Raw genomic sequence first — 16552 nt, forward strand, 5'->3', positions numbered from 1 at the left:
TTTGTCTTTGGGATAACAAGAGAGAAGAAATTCATGGCAGACATAGCAGGTTGTGGTGGCTTGACTACCATATTTTTTTACTTGCTCAAAATGCACAATGAGAATGTTATACATTCTCTGAATATGTGCACTATTAATTTGGCCATGTTTCACTTTTACAGTTCAGTATAAGGTATAGTTGATGATGTACCCAGAACATTCCATCTCTCTCTCTCTCTCTCTCTCTCTCTCTCTCTCTCTATATATATATATATATATACTATAAGGGTTGCCATTCATTGGTTTTAGAGCTACAATGACTTGTGTTTCAGATAATTCCTGCTTATTTTCTGCCTCATTATGTAAGTTAGGTGGTTGTTTCATCGGGAAAAACAAGTCAGATTTATTCACTTCGGCTGTTAATGTATTTGCAGTCCCAGGTGAGCCGAAGCTGTGTTTAGCACATACACAGATAGGATTGGTTCAGGTAATGCACATGGGAACATTTAGGAAAGTGGAGGGTGTGAAGCGTGACAAAAATGTGTATGTGTGTGTGTATATATGTAATATGCGCCACACAAATACCATGACTACCCTGTAAAATAAAATATACCATTAAATATAGATGCATTTTAATATGAGCTTACAGTAGAAATCACTTAGGGATCCCATAACCTGTATAAAAACCACTTAACCTGCTTTTGGCTTCTTAACCTGCTTTTGGCTTCATTTGGTTGCAGATTGTTGTAGCAACTTCTAATATTATTATAGAGAGACTTGCATAGGGTTTTTATTTTTAGTCCTTTTAAAATGGGTTTTCTAACCTGGATATGTCAGCCTATAGCTTCGTACCCTTAATCATACCTCCCAGCTGTCCCGATTTTCATGGGACAGTCCCGATTTTAACAGCTCAGCTTGCAGTCCTTGATTCTTATTGAAAAGGCTCTTATTTCCCTTTGATCTCCTGTACTGAATGCCAAAAAAAAGATACAAAGTTTCTTAAACTTAATTAGATAAGTAAGCTTTTGGCAGAGAGCCCAAAATACTCCACTCCTGCACTTAGATACAATTGTAACTAATAAGCAAAACAGGTCTCTTGGGGGAAGTGAGACTTGTATCTTAAAGGCCCTTAAAAGAATGGTGGCCCTGATTGGTTGTGCCCCGTGCGTGCGTGCGACATCAGCACGCACGGGGCGCAACAGTACAAAAGGATGCAGCGAGTAGCCAGGGGACAGAAGCAGCCAAGGACGGAGGAAGCAGCCAGTCGCTGGAGGAGGGAGCCGCAGGTCATGGAGGATGCTGGAAAAAAAATGCTGCATTTTTGGGGAGAAAAATAGAGCGGTTGTGCTCAAAATTGGGGACATAAATGAGCCCTAATGGCAGGAGCGATTAAACTGGACAGGGAAGCCTCAAGAGTTGCATTGCTTTTTCCATTTTTATTAGCCCAAACATCAGAAGGCACTCTAGTTATACATTCTTAATATTAGGAGAGTGCAAGCTGACTGGCCTTAAGGTTGGAGCCTCCAAGCCCCACTGATTGGGACAACTGCCATAGAATATTTCATCCTGACTCTGTCAATGCTAATCTCTTTGGTAAGTCTTAACCACTTACCTGGGGACTGCATAAATACCCTAATTAGCACAGTATGGGTGCCTGCTGGAAACCGTAGAAAAGATTGATCAGTCTTCCAAACTAACAACATATTCCAACAAGTGACCAACAAACTGCAAACATACATACATACAAATTAAAATGCACATTTATTCCCTTCATAGTGTAAGCCGGGTAAACCACCTGTGTAGTATCCACCCACTGTATACCTGCCAATATGCAGAGAAGGAATATTTTGTGTGTACAGTAAGCTCTGTATTGGCTAATGGAAATCATATGCTAAATCCTTAAATCTATCAAAATCCAAGTGTACACAGGAGGGATTAATATTTATAGAATGCCATCGCCTCCCACATCTCTTTAAAAGCATACAAATGCATAACAGTTTACACATTACATCTAAAGGTGGCCATGCATGGGCAGATTTAACCTACTGATTCTAGTCTTTCAGACCGATTTGGCAACTTATCTGCCTGTGTATGGGGACCCCGATGAGGCCCCCCCTCATCCCTACTAATATCTTGCTGAAAATTGGCCAGCTGTCGATCAGGAAAGTTTGATTTTCCCATCGGATACTTGTTGATGCGGCCCTTGCTGTGCCGACTCCTATACCTGTTGTCTTCATTAGATCGTTTGGCCCTATGAATGAGCCGATATCTCCCGCCTTAGGTGGGCATGTTGGGAGAAAGATCTGCTCATATGGTGACCTCACTTATTAATGTGTATGGCCACTTTTACTTATATGTTGGCATAATGTTAAGAAAGTAGGGGATGGTACCTCTCCAAAAGAGCTTACAGTCTAAATGGGATATTTAATGTTAAGGGAACTTTCACTCTAAATATCATTATATGCTGTGAAATGGATGCAGTATAGTGTGTATATATATTTCTATATATATAGTTATACACACACATACAGTATATATATATATATACTATATATACACAGAGCAGGAATGTTCTGGGCATACAATAAACTCATAGTGTGCTGCCTTTCCCAAGGAAATGAGAAACGGAGCACAAGGCTTAAATATAGAATATATATAAACAGAGTAAATAATTTCACAATCTGAAAAAAACCTGCCTTTTTGCACTTGCATTGCCTAAGCAGAAAGAGTGCACTTTTGTTCAAGAAATTTGTGAATGAATATCTGCAGCACTTAATTCATCCATTAAAAAAAAAGATCCATGACTGCCCTCCCTTTCTCCCCTCATTATCTAATTATCTAATCTTTTTTCCACCGACTTTCATGTAGCCAGTTACATGTGTAGCACAGAATTCCCATCACCGCAGAGCAAGATCTGCATGTAATTTCCGATTGCCTTCCGTGTCCACCGCTGCAAATGACCAGATTCCTCTCTGAACTTTGACAAATGATCTCCCCTCCTTCATTTTTTAAATCGGTGTGATGTTCCTAGTGATTACGCTGGAATTTGCAGGAACCACAAAGGACGTGCTTGAAATTGCAGGGATTTTCCACCTTCGTTTTCCTGTTTGTACACATAGTAATGTAACAAGGAAGTTTACATGTCAGAAATCCCAATTATCCGCCATCTCTCACCATGTGTTAGAAAGGAGGAGTGCTTTGAGTGTTTGCTATGGTTCACTACCCTGGGAGATTATTTGTAATGAAATACCCCTGTGTTTAGTATTGAAGGCGTCTGCCCTATTTCCAAACAATCAGAGCAGATGTAAGATCATTCATTCAGACACTGTTTTTCCTGACATTTGGTTGGATCACACGGCAAAAAAAGGAAGTAGTGCTCCTATATTCTTACTGAAATAATTAGGTAGAACAATGCGGCAAGTTGCAAGGGCTGGAAAGTAGCTGACAGCTGAGAGTTTCTTTGGTGAATCTCAAGGGACACTTTGAAATGTATTCCAAGCTCGGACTTGGTTTTACAAAGATTTTTGTCTTTGCATCGGGGACACACACACAAATAAAAAGGTAAAAATGTGTGGGGTTTTTTGGCAAAACTGAACAGGTTTACTAATTACAGGAATGGGATCTATTATCCGGAAACCAACTATCCGGAAAGCTCCGAATTACGGAAAGCCCGTCTCCCATAGACTCCATTTTAATCAAATAATACAGAATTTTAAAACCGATTTCCTTTTTTTCTTTAGTAATAAAACAGTAACTTGTAATTGATCCCAACTAAGATATAATTAATCCTTATTGGATGCAAAACAATCCTATTGGGTTTAATTCATGTTTTATTGATTTTTTAGTAGACTTAAGGTATGGAGATCTAAATTACGGAAAGACCCCTTATCCGGAATGTCCTTGGTTCTGAGCATTCTGGATAATGGGTCCTATACCTGTACTATAAAAAGGTCCTTCTAGTCTTGCAGGCAATAATGCATTAAATAATTCTAACATGAATGTAATGCTATCCTGAAGATGGTATGTTATACTCTATACAGGTATGGGATTCCTTATCTGAAAACCTGTTATCTGCAAACCTGTATTACAGAAAGGCCATCTCCCATACACTACATGTTAAGCAAATAATTCACATTTTTAAGGCTAATGCCCCATGGAGAGATTAGTCGCCCGCGATAAATCTTTGCTACTGCAGGCGACTAATCCCTCCAAAATGCCTTTCCACCGGAATCAAAGTGAATCGCGGGTGGAAAGGGCACACGTTGCTTCCTTTTTAAAATTTGCCTGCAGGAGGAAACTTTGTATATATGCCTTTCCACTGGTGATTCACTTTGTTGCTGGTGGAATGGCTTTTCGGAGAGATTAGTCGCCTGCCGTAGCAGAAATTTATTGCAGGTTACTAATCTCTCAGTGGGGGGTTAGCCTAAAAATGATTTCCTTTGTCTCTGTAATAATAAAACATAGCCTTGTACTTAATCCCAGCATTAGTTACATCTGGAGGCTGTACTAACTTATAGGGGAAATAGTCCCCAGTGCTAGTGAATGCTCATAGTGATGCCTACACCAGGAATCGCTCTACTCCTGAGCCTAACCACTTGAGTCTTAATATGCTGGGACCATGGGGTTGTAACCCTTCAGGTCTGCTTGCTGGAGCCTCTGGCTGCTCAATTAATTACCCTAAACCTCTCACCTCTTGAGTGAGCTATTAGAGAATCTTCCTGGCACTAGTCAGGCCTCCTACATTAGGCTCTCCAACACCAACCACCCCTTCCACCAAGCAAAGAGCCCAAACACGTGGTGATTCCCTCTTTTACTAGGGGCACCCAGCGTTGGACTGGGCCACCGGGGCACCAGGAAAAAACCCGGTGGGACCCGGCGGCCCAGACCCGCAGGGAGCTCCACTGATCCGCCGGTCTTCCTTCCCTGACACGCTTCGGGTAAGTTTAATTTAGGCGCCCTCGGGGAGGGTGTCGGATGGGTGTTGGGGGCCCCTGTGGGGGGGAGGGAGAGGGGGTTTATTTGAAGGCAGTGGGGGCCATTAGGGGGTGCAGGGGCCCCTGAGGCTGAAGCCCTGGTGGGCCCTGCACCTCCCAGTTTGATCCTGGGGGCACCTGACACCCCTGGCCAATTATGGAACTGTCAGGCAACACCTTAAAGGAAAACTATACGCCCAGAATGAATACTTAACCAGCAGATAGTTTATATTTCTATATATATATATATATACTGTATATGTTAAGTGACCTATTAAAGAATCTTGCCAAAGTGGAATATATCAGTAAATATTGCCCTTTCCCTTGATCCACCATTTAGTGATGGGCTGTGTGCTCCCTCAGAGATCACATGACCAGAAATGATGCAGCTCTAACTGTAACAGGAAGTAGTGTGGAAGCAAAAGGCAGAACTCTGTCCATTAATTGGCTGACCTAGCATGTATGTGTGCCTTGGCTTGTTTGTGTGCACTGTGAATCCTATGATCCCAGGAGGCGGTCCTTAATTCTTAAAATGGCAATTTTCTATTTAGGATTACCCAATAGCACATAATACTAAAAAAATATATTTTTATGTAAATGGTTTATTTAGATGAAGCAGGGTTTTACATATGAGCTTGTTTATGCAATAGATTTTTATAGAGACCTACATTGTTTGGGGGTATAGTTTCCCTTTAACCTGGAAAGGAAACAGCTCCAATTTCATAACTGGTCAGTATAAACCAGTGTATTACTACTTTAATTCTATTTTATCAGTGTATTTATATTTGCAGGAGAAATGTAATATTGCTTTTTAGATAACGTCATTCAAATTTCAATTGCACAATTGCTTTTTTTTAAGACTGAGTTACAAGGGAAATCACATTGCTCCATTGCTGAAACTGTTGTAGATGTTAAAGGAACACTGTCATGGGAAAACATGTTTTTTTTCAAAACGCATCAGTTATTAGAGTTTCTCTATCCTGCATTGTAATCTGGTTTTTAAAAGCACAAATAGATTTTTTTATATTTAATTTTAAAATTTCACATGGGGCTAGCCATATTCTTCATTTCCCAGGGTGCCATAGCCATGTGACCTGTGCTCTGATAAACATCAGTTGCTCTTTACTGCTGTGCTGCAAGTTGGAGTGATATCACTCTCCCTCCCTTTCCTCCCCAGCAGCCAATCAGCAGACCAAGGGGAAGGTAGCAAGATAAGCTCCCTGACAGCTGTTTTGCTAAAAGTGATAGATATCAGAATAGCACTCAATGGTAAAAAATCCAAGTCTGGCTCATGACTCCTCCAGTCTCTGCCTCCATTTATTCAAAAAAATGTACATTTTATTAAAACTGATCTTTCATAAACATGCAGCACTCCTCTCTCTTTGAGTGCCCTGGATTCATTGACTGTTCTACATAATTATAAATAATGTATTAGTGATTTCTCAAGCTAACAGCCATGCTGTGTGTCAGTAGAGCTTTGTAAAGTTGCGAATGTTGGTAAACAATTAGATTAGAATAATAACAACTATTTGCAAAGCTAAATAAAATGATACATATTTGTGATTTTTCTGTTACAGTTGATGATTGTGAAAGGGTGTAACCGGATAAATGCTCCTTTCATTTCTTTCTAGGATTTTCTGCTCAAATATGACACAGCAGATGCAAAACCTACAGCTTACGCAGTCCAAAAAAATCAGTGCTCCATCCTCTCCAAATGCAGCCAAAAGGCTGTACCGGAACCTCTCCGAGAAACTCAAAGGCAGCCACTCCTCCTTCGATGAGGCTTACTTCAGGGCAAGAGCTGACCGCTTCAGGAAGACCTCGGTAGTAAGTTTTTATTATCCTGCTTTCTTGAATAATGCGTTTTTTATAAGCCTTATATATCCAACAGCTGCTTTGGCCCAAGTACCTAAAGTGGCCTAAAGTACCTTTTTATCTTGTATGGATTTTATCCAGTTGTGCTGACACTTTATACTGTGGCCACAAAATTATTTTTGTACTCACAGAAGTAATTTTGTGCTGACTATATGCATTTTTGAGTGACAATATTTTTGTCTTTTCAAAATTCATTTTGTGCTGTTAAAACCATTTTGTGACCATGAAATGTATGTTGTGGTCAAAAAAAGCAACTCTGTCAGTAAAAAAATTGTGTGCCAGACACTCTGTACTTAAAGCTTTTTCCACTCAAAACTTTTCTGTTCATGCAATTAATTTATGTGGTCAAAATTAATGTTGTAGCTTCAGAACTGAATATATGTATGTATAACTTTATTTATAAAGCGCTACAAGGATACGCAGCGCTGTACAGTCTTACAATATACACAATTACACACAGGGAGGACAAGTGTTATAATTAATACAATAAATAAGTATAAATACACAGAGAAATACCATGTGGTATGAGACACAGTAGGAAGGAGGTCCCTGCCCCATAGAGCTTACAATCTAAGAAAATCTAATCTTTCTGAGCAAACCTGCAAGCCTGCCATCCCTGCATCAAGATCAGCATTTTAACATGTGCATTTCATTGCCATCTGCCAAGTGCCAGTCAGAGAGAGCATGGCACCTGCTCCAAACCTGACGCATCACCCAGAGTAGCCGACAAAACCACTAGTGATGGGCAAATCTGTCACATTTCGCTTCACGGTGAAATTTGTGAATCTAAATGCTAAAAAATTTGCAAAACGGCAAAAATGTTGAACATTAAAAAAAAATTCGGGCCGTTTCTCAAAACAATCTGGCAATGGCAAAACATGGAAATTCAACGCAAATCCATGCCTGGCAAATTATTTTGGCCATCAGTAAAAACACCTTATCTGTGATCAGTAATTTCACTATCCCATTGACTCCAATGCATTTTGGCAAAAAATTGCAGTTTCCTGAATGTTTTTGTGGTTTGGCAAATTTTTTTGAGAAATGCTCATTGCCAGTAATCATGAAATGTATTTTGTGTCCACAAAAATTTGTTAGCCAGCATAGTGACACAGTGGTTTGTATGTTTTCCCTGTGCTTGCATGGGTTTTCTTTTACACATGCCAAGAACATGCAGGTTGGTTGATTGGCTCCTGATGAAACTGTGTGATTGTGAAAGAGACCTTGGATTATTAGCACCTCTGCAGCAAGGACTGATGTAGATGTAGAATTCTCTACAGCTCTGTGGAATACTTTGGTGCAATATAAATAGAGGATAACAATAAAATGAATGTTGAGTTTACACTGGGCAAATTTGCCCCTGGGCATTAACCCATAGGAACCAATCAGTGATTTTAGATTTTCAACCAGCTGCAGGTAGAACAATAAATGCAACAATTTGATTGGTTGTCATGGGTTACTGCCCAGGGGCAATTTTGCCCAGTGTTAATAAATGATCCCCAGTGTGTTTTGTGTTGCAGAATATACTAGGAAGAAACAGTGTCCCATTCTGCTACATAAATTATATCAATCATAAAAGGTAATTAAGGGTTAAGGGAATGGCAGTATGTCAGTGACCTGTTGCACTCTGGTAACTACTAAACCTGACCAAACCCAAGATTATATGCACAGATCCCTTTGGATTCCACTGTACTCATTGCCTGATAGTTCCAGTGTTACCTTGCCGCTGCATTCCTCTGTGGCGACTACCCTCCTGATTTATTGCTGTGCCAAATTCCTGTGGCTTGGCATTGGTGCCTGCTATGCAGTGACACCATTTTGGCATCCAAAAGGCATTCCTTATTGGTGAAAATCAGTTGCTTTAATGTAGCTGTCCGTACTTCAAAAGTCTGGCAATATCCTTTTCTATTATGCATAACCCATCAGAACATAAAATCAGGTGCAGAGCATATGGACACATATGTTATTATTGGCTGTCATATTCTCTGTTTACACAGTATTCCACAGTATTGAGTTTGTTTATGCGTACATCAGTTTTTTAAAGAAGATAATTTAAACAAATACAGGCTTTAATTACCTAATTATATTAATCACTGCTATCTAAGCAAACAAGCCCGGCTTTAAATTGTATATTCTGTCTGATCCTGGGGAATAGAGAACAAGCAAAAAAAAAAAAAAGGGAAGAGATCCTAGGGTCTGCCAAGAGTGTTATGGGGGAATGTAATTAAAGTCGTAAACAGAAAGAAAATGAGCACAAATAAGAATAAAAATTCGCATTTTGCAATGTAAAATTGTTCATTAGACTGTTACTGCATTGCGAATTTTAATTGCGCATTGAGAACTTTTAAGGCACGCTTTTGGAGCAAACGTAAGAACTTATTCATTAAGAGGTTTTATTACATACACTGCACACTGTCGCAAACAATTTTTACTTTTATTACATTCCCCCTAAGAGTCCCAGCACTTTCTTATTGATGTGCAGTTACAGCTGATACAGTTAGGGCCATAATTATAAAGGTGGTTACAATTTTACTCCAAAAAAGGTTTAAAAAGTAGTATAAAAATAGGTGATATTTATAAAGCTGTGCTGTTTTCATTACTCCTGACTTTACACCGTCCATAATATTTCAGAAGACAGAGGGGCAGATGTATTATGCAGTGTAAAAATGGCAACAAAATTTGGCCAGGCTTAAAAAAAAACATAAAAAAATAGCATAAAATCAGTGTAATTTGTCAACACATTTTTTTCTTTGACCAGAACTTACGTAAAATAACGGCATCACATTTCGCATTCAGATGGCAAACTTTTCCATTTATTTTACACTTATTTTTACATAGTTTTTTCGGCAAATTTTATTTTACACAGCATAATAAATAGGCACCAGAATCCAAAAAATGTTACACTGGAATTTTACTCCCAGCTACAATGTTATCACACAGCTTTATAAATTTACATGATTTTACAGTAAAGCAATAAAAACCAATGGTGTCTTTTCTCACCCACTTCCATTTACATTGAATGCTTTAAACTGGGACATGAAGGGTGGCATTGCTGTTGTAGAGAGCACACCAATGTTCTTCTACACTAGAGCATAGGGAAGGGGTTGGTCAGTCAGTTGAGAGTGCTGATGGAAATCAGAAGGCATTGGGGGCGATTCAGCACTCTGGGTTGGTGTGAAATTGATCACTCGCTGCCCTTTTGCTATTAGTGTGCATCTGCAGTGGGGTGGTGTAGGCTGTATTGGGCAGGGAGGCATTGGAAGCGGCAGTTCCCTTATGCTCTCTCTCTTTTTCTGCTCCCCCCCCCCCCAATAGGCATACAGCAGGTACCAAGAAAGAAAGGGGTGTTTAGCAGCTGGAAATTCACATTTTTTCTTTCACTAGCCAACGCAATCATGCAGGCTCTCGGATAGCTCACACAATGTGCTTCTCAGTTTTGAATTTCACTCAGAAGCACAACTATTATGTGTGTTCTCTCACAGCAGAACTGGAGGCATGCAAGAATGTGGCTGGTAGTGAAAAAAAAATCAGAATTTCAGACCGCTGAACCACTTATGCCTTTAGCCTTTCTTACTTGGTACCTGTCTGTATTCCTATTAAGGGGCAGCAATATTGGAGAATAAAAAGTAATGGGGTGGATACTGAAAAGGGAGCAACAGGTGCAGAAAAGTAAATAGGGAGTGAAACAGTTTGAGAGACAGAGATAAGAATAGGAGAGAGCTGAAGGGCAGATTTATAAAGAAAAGAAAATTGAGACAGCTAAGAAAACAGTATATTGACTGGGAATTAGAACTTTCCACCGCAGCATGTACTGACTGATCTTGCAGGGACTTCATTGGGATGTGCATAGGATTCATAATGTAATGAGTAACAGAGATATTAAAGAGATCTGTGCTGCACCTTACTGCCAGCTTAAGTACAGTACTTGTAAATAATCAAAGTAGAAACAGTGTCTGATGTCGATAACATGAATTTATGTTTGACATTTTTTAGTTATGATCATTGTAGTTAAACAGTGGCAGAAAGGTGATGTACAGAACAGGAGCAAAATGCTGGGTAGGGGCGGCCCAGAAAGAAAAGGAAAGTAAGGAAGTAATCGGGGAGCTGAGGAAGATGGAGCAAGAAGGAGATACAGGGGAAAAGAGACAGTAAAGGGATATGATAACATAAGAAGCTGGAGAGGACAGTTTGGTACCAAAGAGACAACAGTGTGGGACAGAATTGGAGAGAGAAAAGCAGTGGAAAGCATTGCTGCCTCTCAGGATCCAGTATAACACAACAGAAAACAGGTATCCCAAATAATCTTGTCCAGAACCGGTGAACTTAAATGTACAGTATATAGTTTATGCTGGTTTCATTAGAAGCCTCATACCATACTTCTTTTGATTGTTTGATTTAATTATCAATCGGACTTCTTCCACAACGCATCCATGGTAATTTGGCACACCCAAGCGTGAGACAGCCAATTACCCTACCGCTCCTGAACTCCAAGACGACCAGATACAAGACAACCAATGCATATTACCACACCTTATATCGACTATATATGCTAAACCCTATGCTATTTTGGTATTCTCCTGCAATGGATATTATTTTGTACATGTGGAATCCGATTGTTAAAAAAAAGAAAAGAAATAAAAACAGTTTTAAAAAAAATAAAATAAAATGGTAGGACGAAGCAAAGGTGGCAAAAAATATACCATAAGTGAAAAAGTGAAGTGAAAAAAAAACAGAAGGAAAGCATGAAAGTAAAAGAATAGACTAGAAGATAAGAAAACAGAATGGAGAATGTGCCAATGGATAACAGAAGGCGAGCTCCACACATAAATGTATGATGAGTGATATAATGGGCCTATCAGTGTCTGCAGTTCCTGATGTTTTAAATGACTGGAGGTGCAAGTGTTAGAGAGTTAGTAGAATTGACATTATAGAGCAATATTGCTTGCATTTTGGCTGGGTAATGTAGTTTATCGGTGCTCGGGGCTAATACTCACTGCCTCTCACTGTATATAATATGCTTAGGTGCCAGAACCCACTGCCTCCCATTGTATAGAACGTGCTTAGGTGCCAGAACCCACTGCCTCCCATTGTATAGAACGTGCTTAGGTGCCAGAACCCACTGCCTCCCATTGTATAGAACGTGCTTAGGTGCCAGAACCCACTGCCTCCCCTTGTATAGAACATGCTTAGGTGCTAGAATCCACTGCCTCCCATTGTATAGAACGTGCTTAGGTGCTAGAATCCACTGCCTCCCATTGTATAGAATGTGCTTAGGTGCTAGAATCCACTGCCTCCCATTGTATAGAACATGCTTAGGTGCTAGAATCCACTGCCTCCCATTGTATAGAACATGCTTAGGTGCTAGAATCCACTGCCTCCCATTGTATAGAATGTGCTTAGGTGCTAGAATCCACTGCCTCCCATTGTATAGAACGTGCTTAGGTGCCAGAACCCACTGCCTCCCATTGCATAGATTGTGCTTAGGTGCCAGAACACACTGCCTCCCATTGCATAGATTGTGCTTAGGTGCCAGAACCCACTGCCTCCCATTATATAGATTGTGCTCAGGACCTCAGTGCCGGATTTCACTTCTGGGCGCCCCGAGGCCGCCCCCGCCCCCCGCGAGTGTGCATGCGCAGTTGTGCGACCCCCCGCGAGTGCGCATGCGCAATTGCACATTTAAACTCCCATATGGAGCAGTGGGGAGAGGTCCCAACTGCTCCGTATGGGAGCCAAATTTAAAAATTCTGTTGCGGCGGGGCGGCATGCCGCCCCTAAACTTGTGCCGAACTAGGCCCGGGCCTTTGTGGCCTCTCCACAAATCTGGGCCTGGCTCAGGTGCTAGTACCCACAGCCTCTCACTGTACATAATGGGTGTGTGGTGTCAGTATGAATTGTTCTGCATGTATAATCTACTTGGTGTGCCACTTACCACTGCCTTTGTAAATTAAAGTGCTTGGGATGCCAGGACCTTTAACTGTTTTATATGCTGGTGTGCCAGTGCACACTGCTTTTTATTGTATAACATACTGGGGGTGCTTAAGGTGCCCAGACCAATCTCTGTATAATGTATATTTAGGTGTCAGTGCCCATTGCTACAATATATTTTGCTTGGGGTATCATTACCTACTTCCTATAACTGCATATAATGTACTGGGGGAACAAGAAACCTTGGCCTTTCACAGTATAAAATACTTGTACTGCCAGTGCTCAATGGAATAGTCTGATTTTCACTGTGGTGCTTTGCTGCACACACATTTTGTACACTGGCCCTTAAAAGTTACACAGAATAATTATTTTATAAACACAGCCTAAAAAATATTAGAGGGAGCATTGGTGTGGGGTGCATTGAATATATTCCTCTTAACAGGTAGGTCTTTAGAAAGCATTTAAAGCTTTGAAGGAAAGGGAGTTCCAAGGGCAGGCAGAAGCTTGGAAGAAGTCTTACAGTCAAGAATGGGCAGAAGTAATGGGAGGAGCTTGCATGAAGAAATGTGTTTAAGATCAGAACTAATGAGTTTTTTTTCTGGGAGCTTGAATGTGAGTGTATCCACTCTGTATTTCAATTTTGTAGGCTAGTTTGAATTTTTAGTGTTAAAAAGAAACATTGTATTTATTTTTTAATCTTTTAGAAATATGGAACCTAAAGAACAATTCCTTTGGCCCCTAGTGCACTCATATCATTTCTCTGGCAGCTATGAGAAGGTTACAGCAGGCTGAGCTCACAGAGGCACTTGAATGACAGGTTCAATGTGTTAGCTTCCCCTTAGGGAAGAACTGATCACATGTAATGCAATGGGACATGAGCCTTCAGGGAATCTCCAAGCCATTGTGTGTATATGTTTTTATATATATATATATATATACATACACACACAACAGATAAATAATGAGAGCGGTGAGGGCCAGAAACAGAGTGTAGGTGGCATGAAGGAGTGTGTTTTAAAATCAGAGCTGAGGGATTTCATTGTTGGGGACCTTAAATGTGAGTTTATGCACTCTGTATGTACTCTGTATTTCAGTTTTGTAGTCTAGTTTGAATATTTAGTATTCAAATGAAAATATTGCTTTAAAATAAATATATATATATATATATACAGTATATATTGCCCCAGTAACATTCCAGCCAATGGCTGTCACAAGTGTACTTAACCTCTGCCATTGGAAAGCATTGGAACACACTGAAAGTCCTTTAAACTCTTTTGGACCGGCAGATCAGGGAGTGTGATCAGAGTGCGTCTGTAGATGTAATGAAGATGGCTTGGGTGGAAGAGGGTGTTGTTATTATGCAGCCTGTGTATAATACAACTGGTTGGCATCCCTCATTCACATGATCTTGTAACTTGTCTATAGATCAACTAAAAAGAAAAAATTAAAAGCAGATTACATTCATAGACTTCTCTAGTGGCATAATAAGACCGCCCGGAGTCTAGGGCAGGAGAATGCAGATAAGCAGGACATTGCTGTTGTTTTTACAGGAGGCTGATACTACCTAGGAAACCCCATCAAACCCAATAATTCAAGTTTTTCATTAGAACAAGTGAGCTTTACAGCACATTTTTTTTTATAAATAGAGGATATACTGATAGCAAATAAACTGAATAAATAAATGATGCTGCAAAATGGTTTTACCACTTTATGGCTTGTTCAGCCTCGCCATAAGCCCTTATATGATATATTGATGTAGTCTAATAAACAGCCAATTGAACCAGAGAGACTTGGGTAAAACATTAGGCTTTGATCTTGCCTACAATTTCTGTACAGTTTTTTGTAATACAAAATACAAATATGTCAATTTAATGAGCTAATTGTCACAGCTCTGACTTTTGTTTCCAACCCCTTCCTTTAAAGTTGGAACCAAACAGTTTCCTATACTTATAAGGCATCATTATAAGAGCAACTGTCTGATTTTATTTTACTTATTAGATTTATTGTCTGTGCCAGCCAAGCAATATCTCTTAGAGCTGGTGCTCTGTCTAAATGAGCACTCACTCAGAACTTCAATAGCTGTTCTCCCCTAGACTTGCACATGAACTTCAGGGGAAAAGTGTATTATGGCTATTTAATCAGTTTGTGTACAAGATTAATCACCTGCTTTAGCATCCTTGAAGTCCCAAGTTTCAAGTCCAAGGTTCTCTTGATGTACATTTTATAGTTTTGTCTGTTCCCTAAGCTCTGATTCACCCTTTAAATGTTCAAGATCATGACTACGACAAATCCAAAGTTTCTGGTACTGTCCAGGTAATCTTTGCAAAGGGGATGACCCCTTCTTCAGGTAAAATCTGCACTGAAAAGCTTGTGCTGTTTGCCTATTTCTGCAAATAAATGATTTAAAGGCATTGCCGACAGACTGGAGTGCTTCTTCCCCTTTGCAAAGATACATGGAAAAAAGGCTTGGGAGCGGCTGTGAAAGTTAAGCAGCCTCTGAGAACATGTATGTAAGTGGTGTGCTGAAGATTTTTGTTTATGTTGACTGTCCAGGTAATAATACCACTAAGTTACAATTTGAACTGGAATATTTACAATTTGTCCAAATCTTATTGGTGTATGACACAGTCTGGGATGGTCATTTGACTTCATCTTCCGCATCTTAACACAATATGGTCTTATGTTCCACTTCACTCCACCCATTATACCTTTGTCACTTAAACCTTCTTCCTGCTTCATCCTCCATGTCTGCTTTTTTATCCATCTCTGTATTCTCTTCCTGCTCTTGACTAAGGCAAGAATAAGCACATGCCTGCCCTTACCCAACCAATCCACTGGCCTAGAAATAACTGACCACTGCACATTCAAATCTGATAAAATAATGGTCACAGTTTTATTTGACATAAAAACATGACTCATAGTGATTCATTGTAAATAATTATTTAACAACAATGATAATCAGACATTGTGACTTACCCATATAACCACATACTCACCTTTAGAACACAAACATAATCTGTATCCTATTAACCCCTGGCAAAATTGTGACAACCAACCCAATGGCTAACCAAGGGGTAGTGTGACTCCATCAGGTTGGAAAACCCCTTTAATATTCACCCCTAAGAAACCCAGACTAAACCCAGACTGTTATTCCCTTGTAAGGCAGGATTGATCCCTACTGCTACAGTTGCAGCTCAGGGCTACACTTTTCTTATCTCTTTATTAGAATGTGTGTAAAGGATTAGATGGGATCATCTGTGGCAGCAAGGAGCAGCTTCCTGTCCATCTATCCTCTCTGTTCAGTAGAGGGTGGGAAGTGCAGTCATTGGTGTTCCTAAGGAGTTAAGTTGGATTCTTGTTGCAGCTGCTATTGGTTGGTGGATGGAAAGCTTGCCAGATTGGGGAGGGGGACTGGTATTCCACCCCCTCTACCTTCTGATAAGCAGAGTTTAGGTCAGTAGCTCCTTGAGTTGGTCCTAGGGTTGTCAGGGTCTGGAGTGAGGTCATCTCGCTTTCACTTGCCCGTCTGAGGGTTATGCTGGGTGGCTGGCATGGCTGGTGGCACATTCACTTCTGTGGACTATATTTGTCAAGCATTCAAACACACATATGTCTGACACTTGTCTAACCTTATAAGGTTTGGTTTACTCTTGCATCTTGTATTGTATTAATACAAATTTGTATTAAACCTGCAGCCTTTTTCACATGCATCCTGGACTCCTGGTATATTATTGGAGGGTATGGGGGTATTGGGATGTCCAATAGACAGGTTAGGTAGATCAACCAAAGCCTTAATGCTA

At 40.2% G+C, this 16552-nt stretch overlaps 1 protein-coding gene across 1 annotated transcript in view; it reads left to right on the forward strand.

The window, feature by feature from the left end:
• Window positions 1-16552, forward strand: part of ankfn1 (ankyrin repeat and fibronectin type III domain containing 1) — a 212044-nt gene that overhangs the window by 10948 nt on the left and 184544 nt on the right. The window contains exon 2 of the mRNA XM_031894809.1: window positions 6584-6779. Coding sequence (XP_031750669.1) covers window positions 6600-6779 — 180 coding nt within the window. The 5' untranslated portion in view covers window positions 6584-6599. The remainder of the gene's footprint in view (window positions 1-6583; window positions 6780-16552) is intronic.

The sequence above is a fragment of the Xenopus tropicalis genome, chromosome 10 (genome assembly GCF_000004195.4).
Source record: "Xenopus tropicalis strain Nigerian chromosome 10, UCB_Xtro_10.0, whole genome shotgun sequence".
Classification (NCBI taxonomy): Eukaryota; Metazoa; Chordata; class Amphibia; order Anura; family Pipidae; genus Xenopus; species Xenopus tropicalis.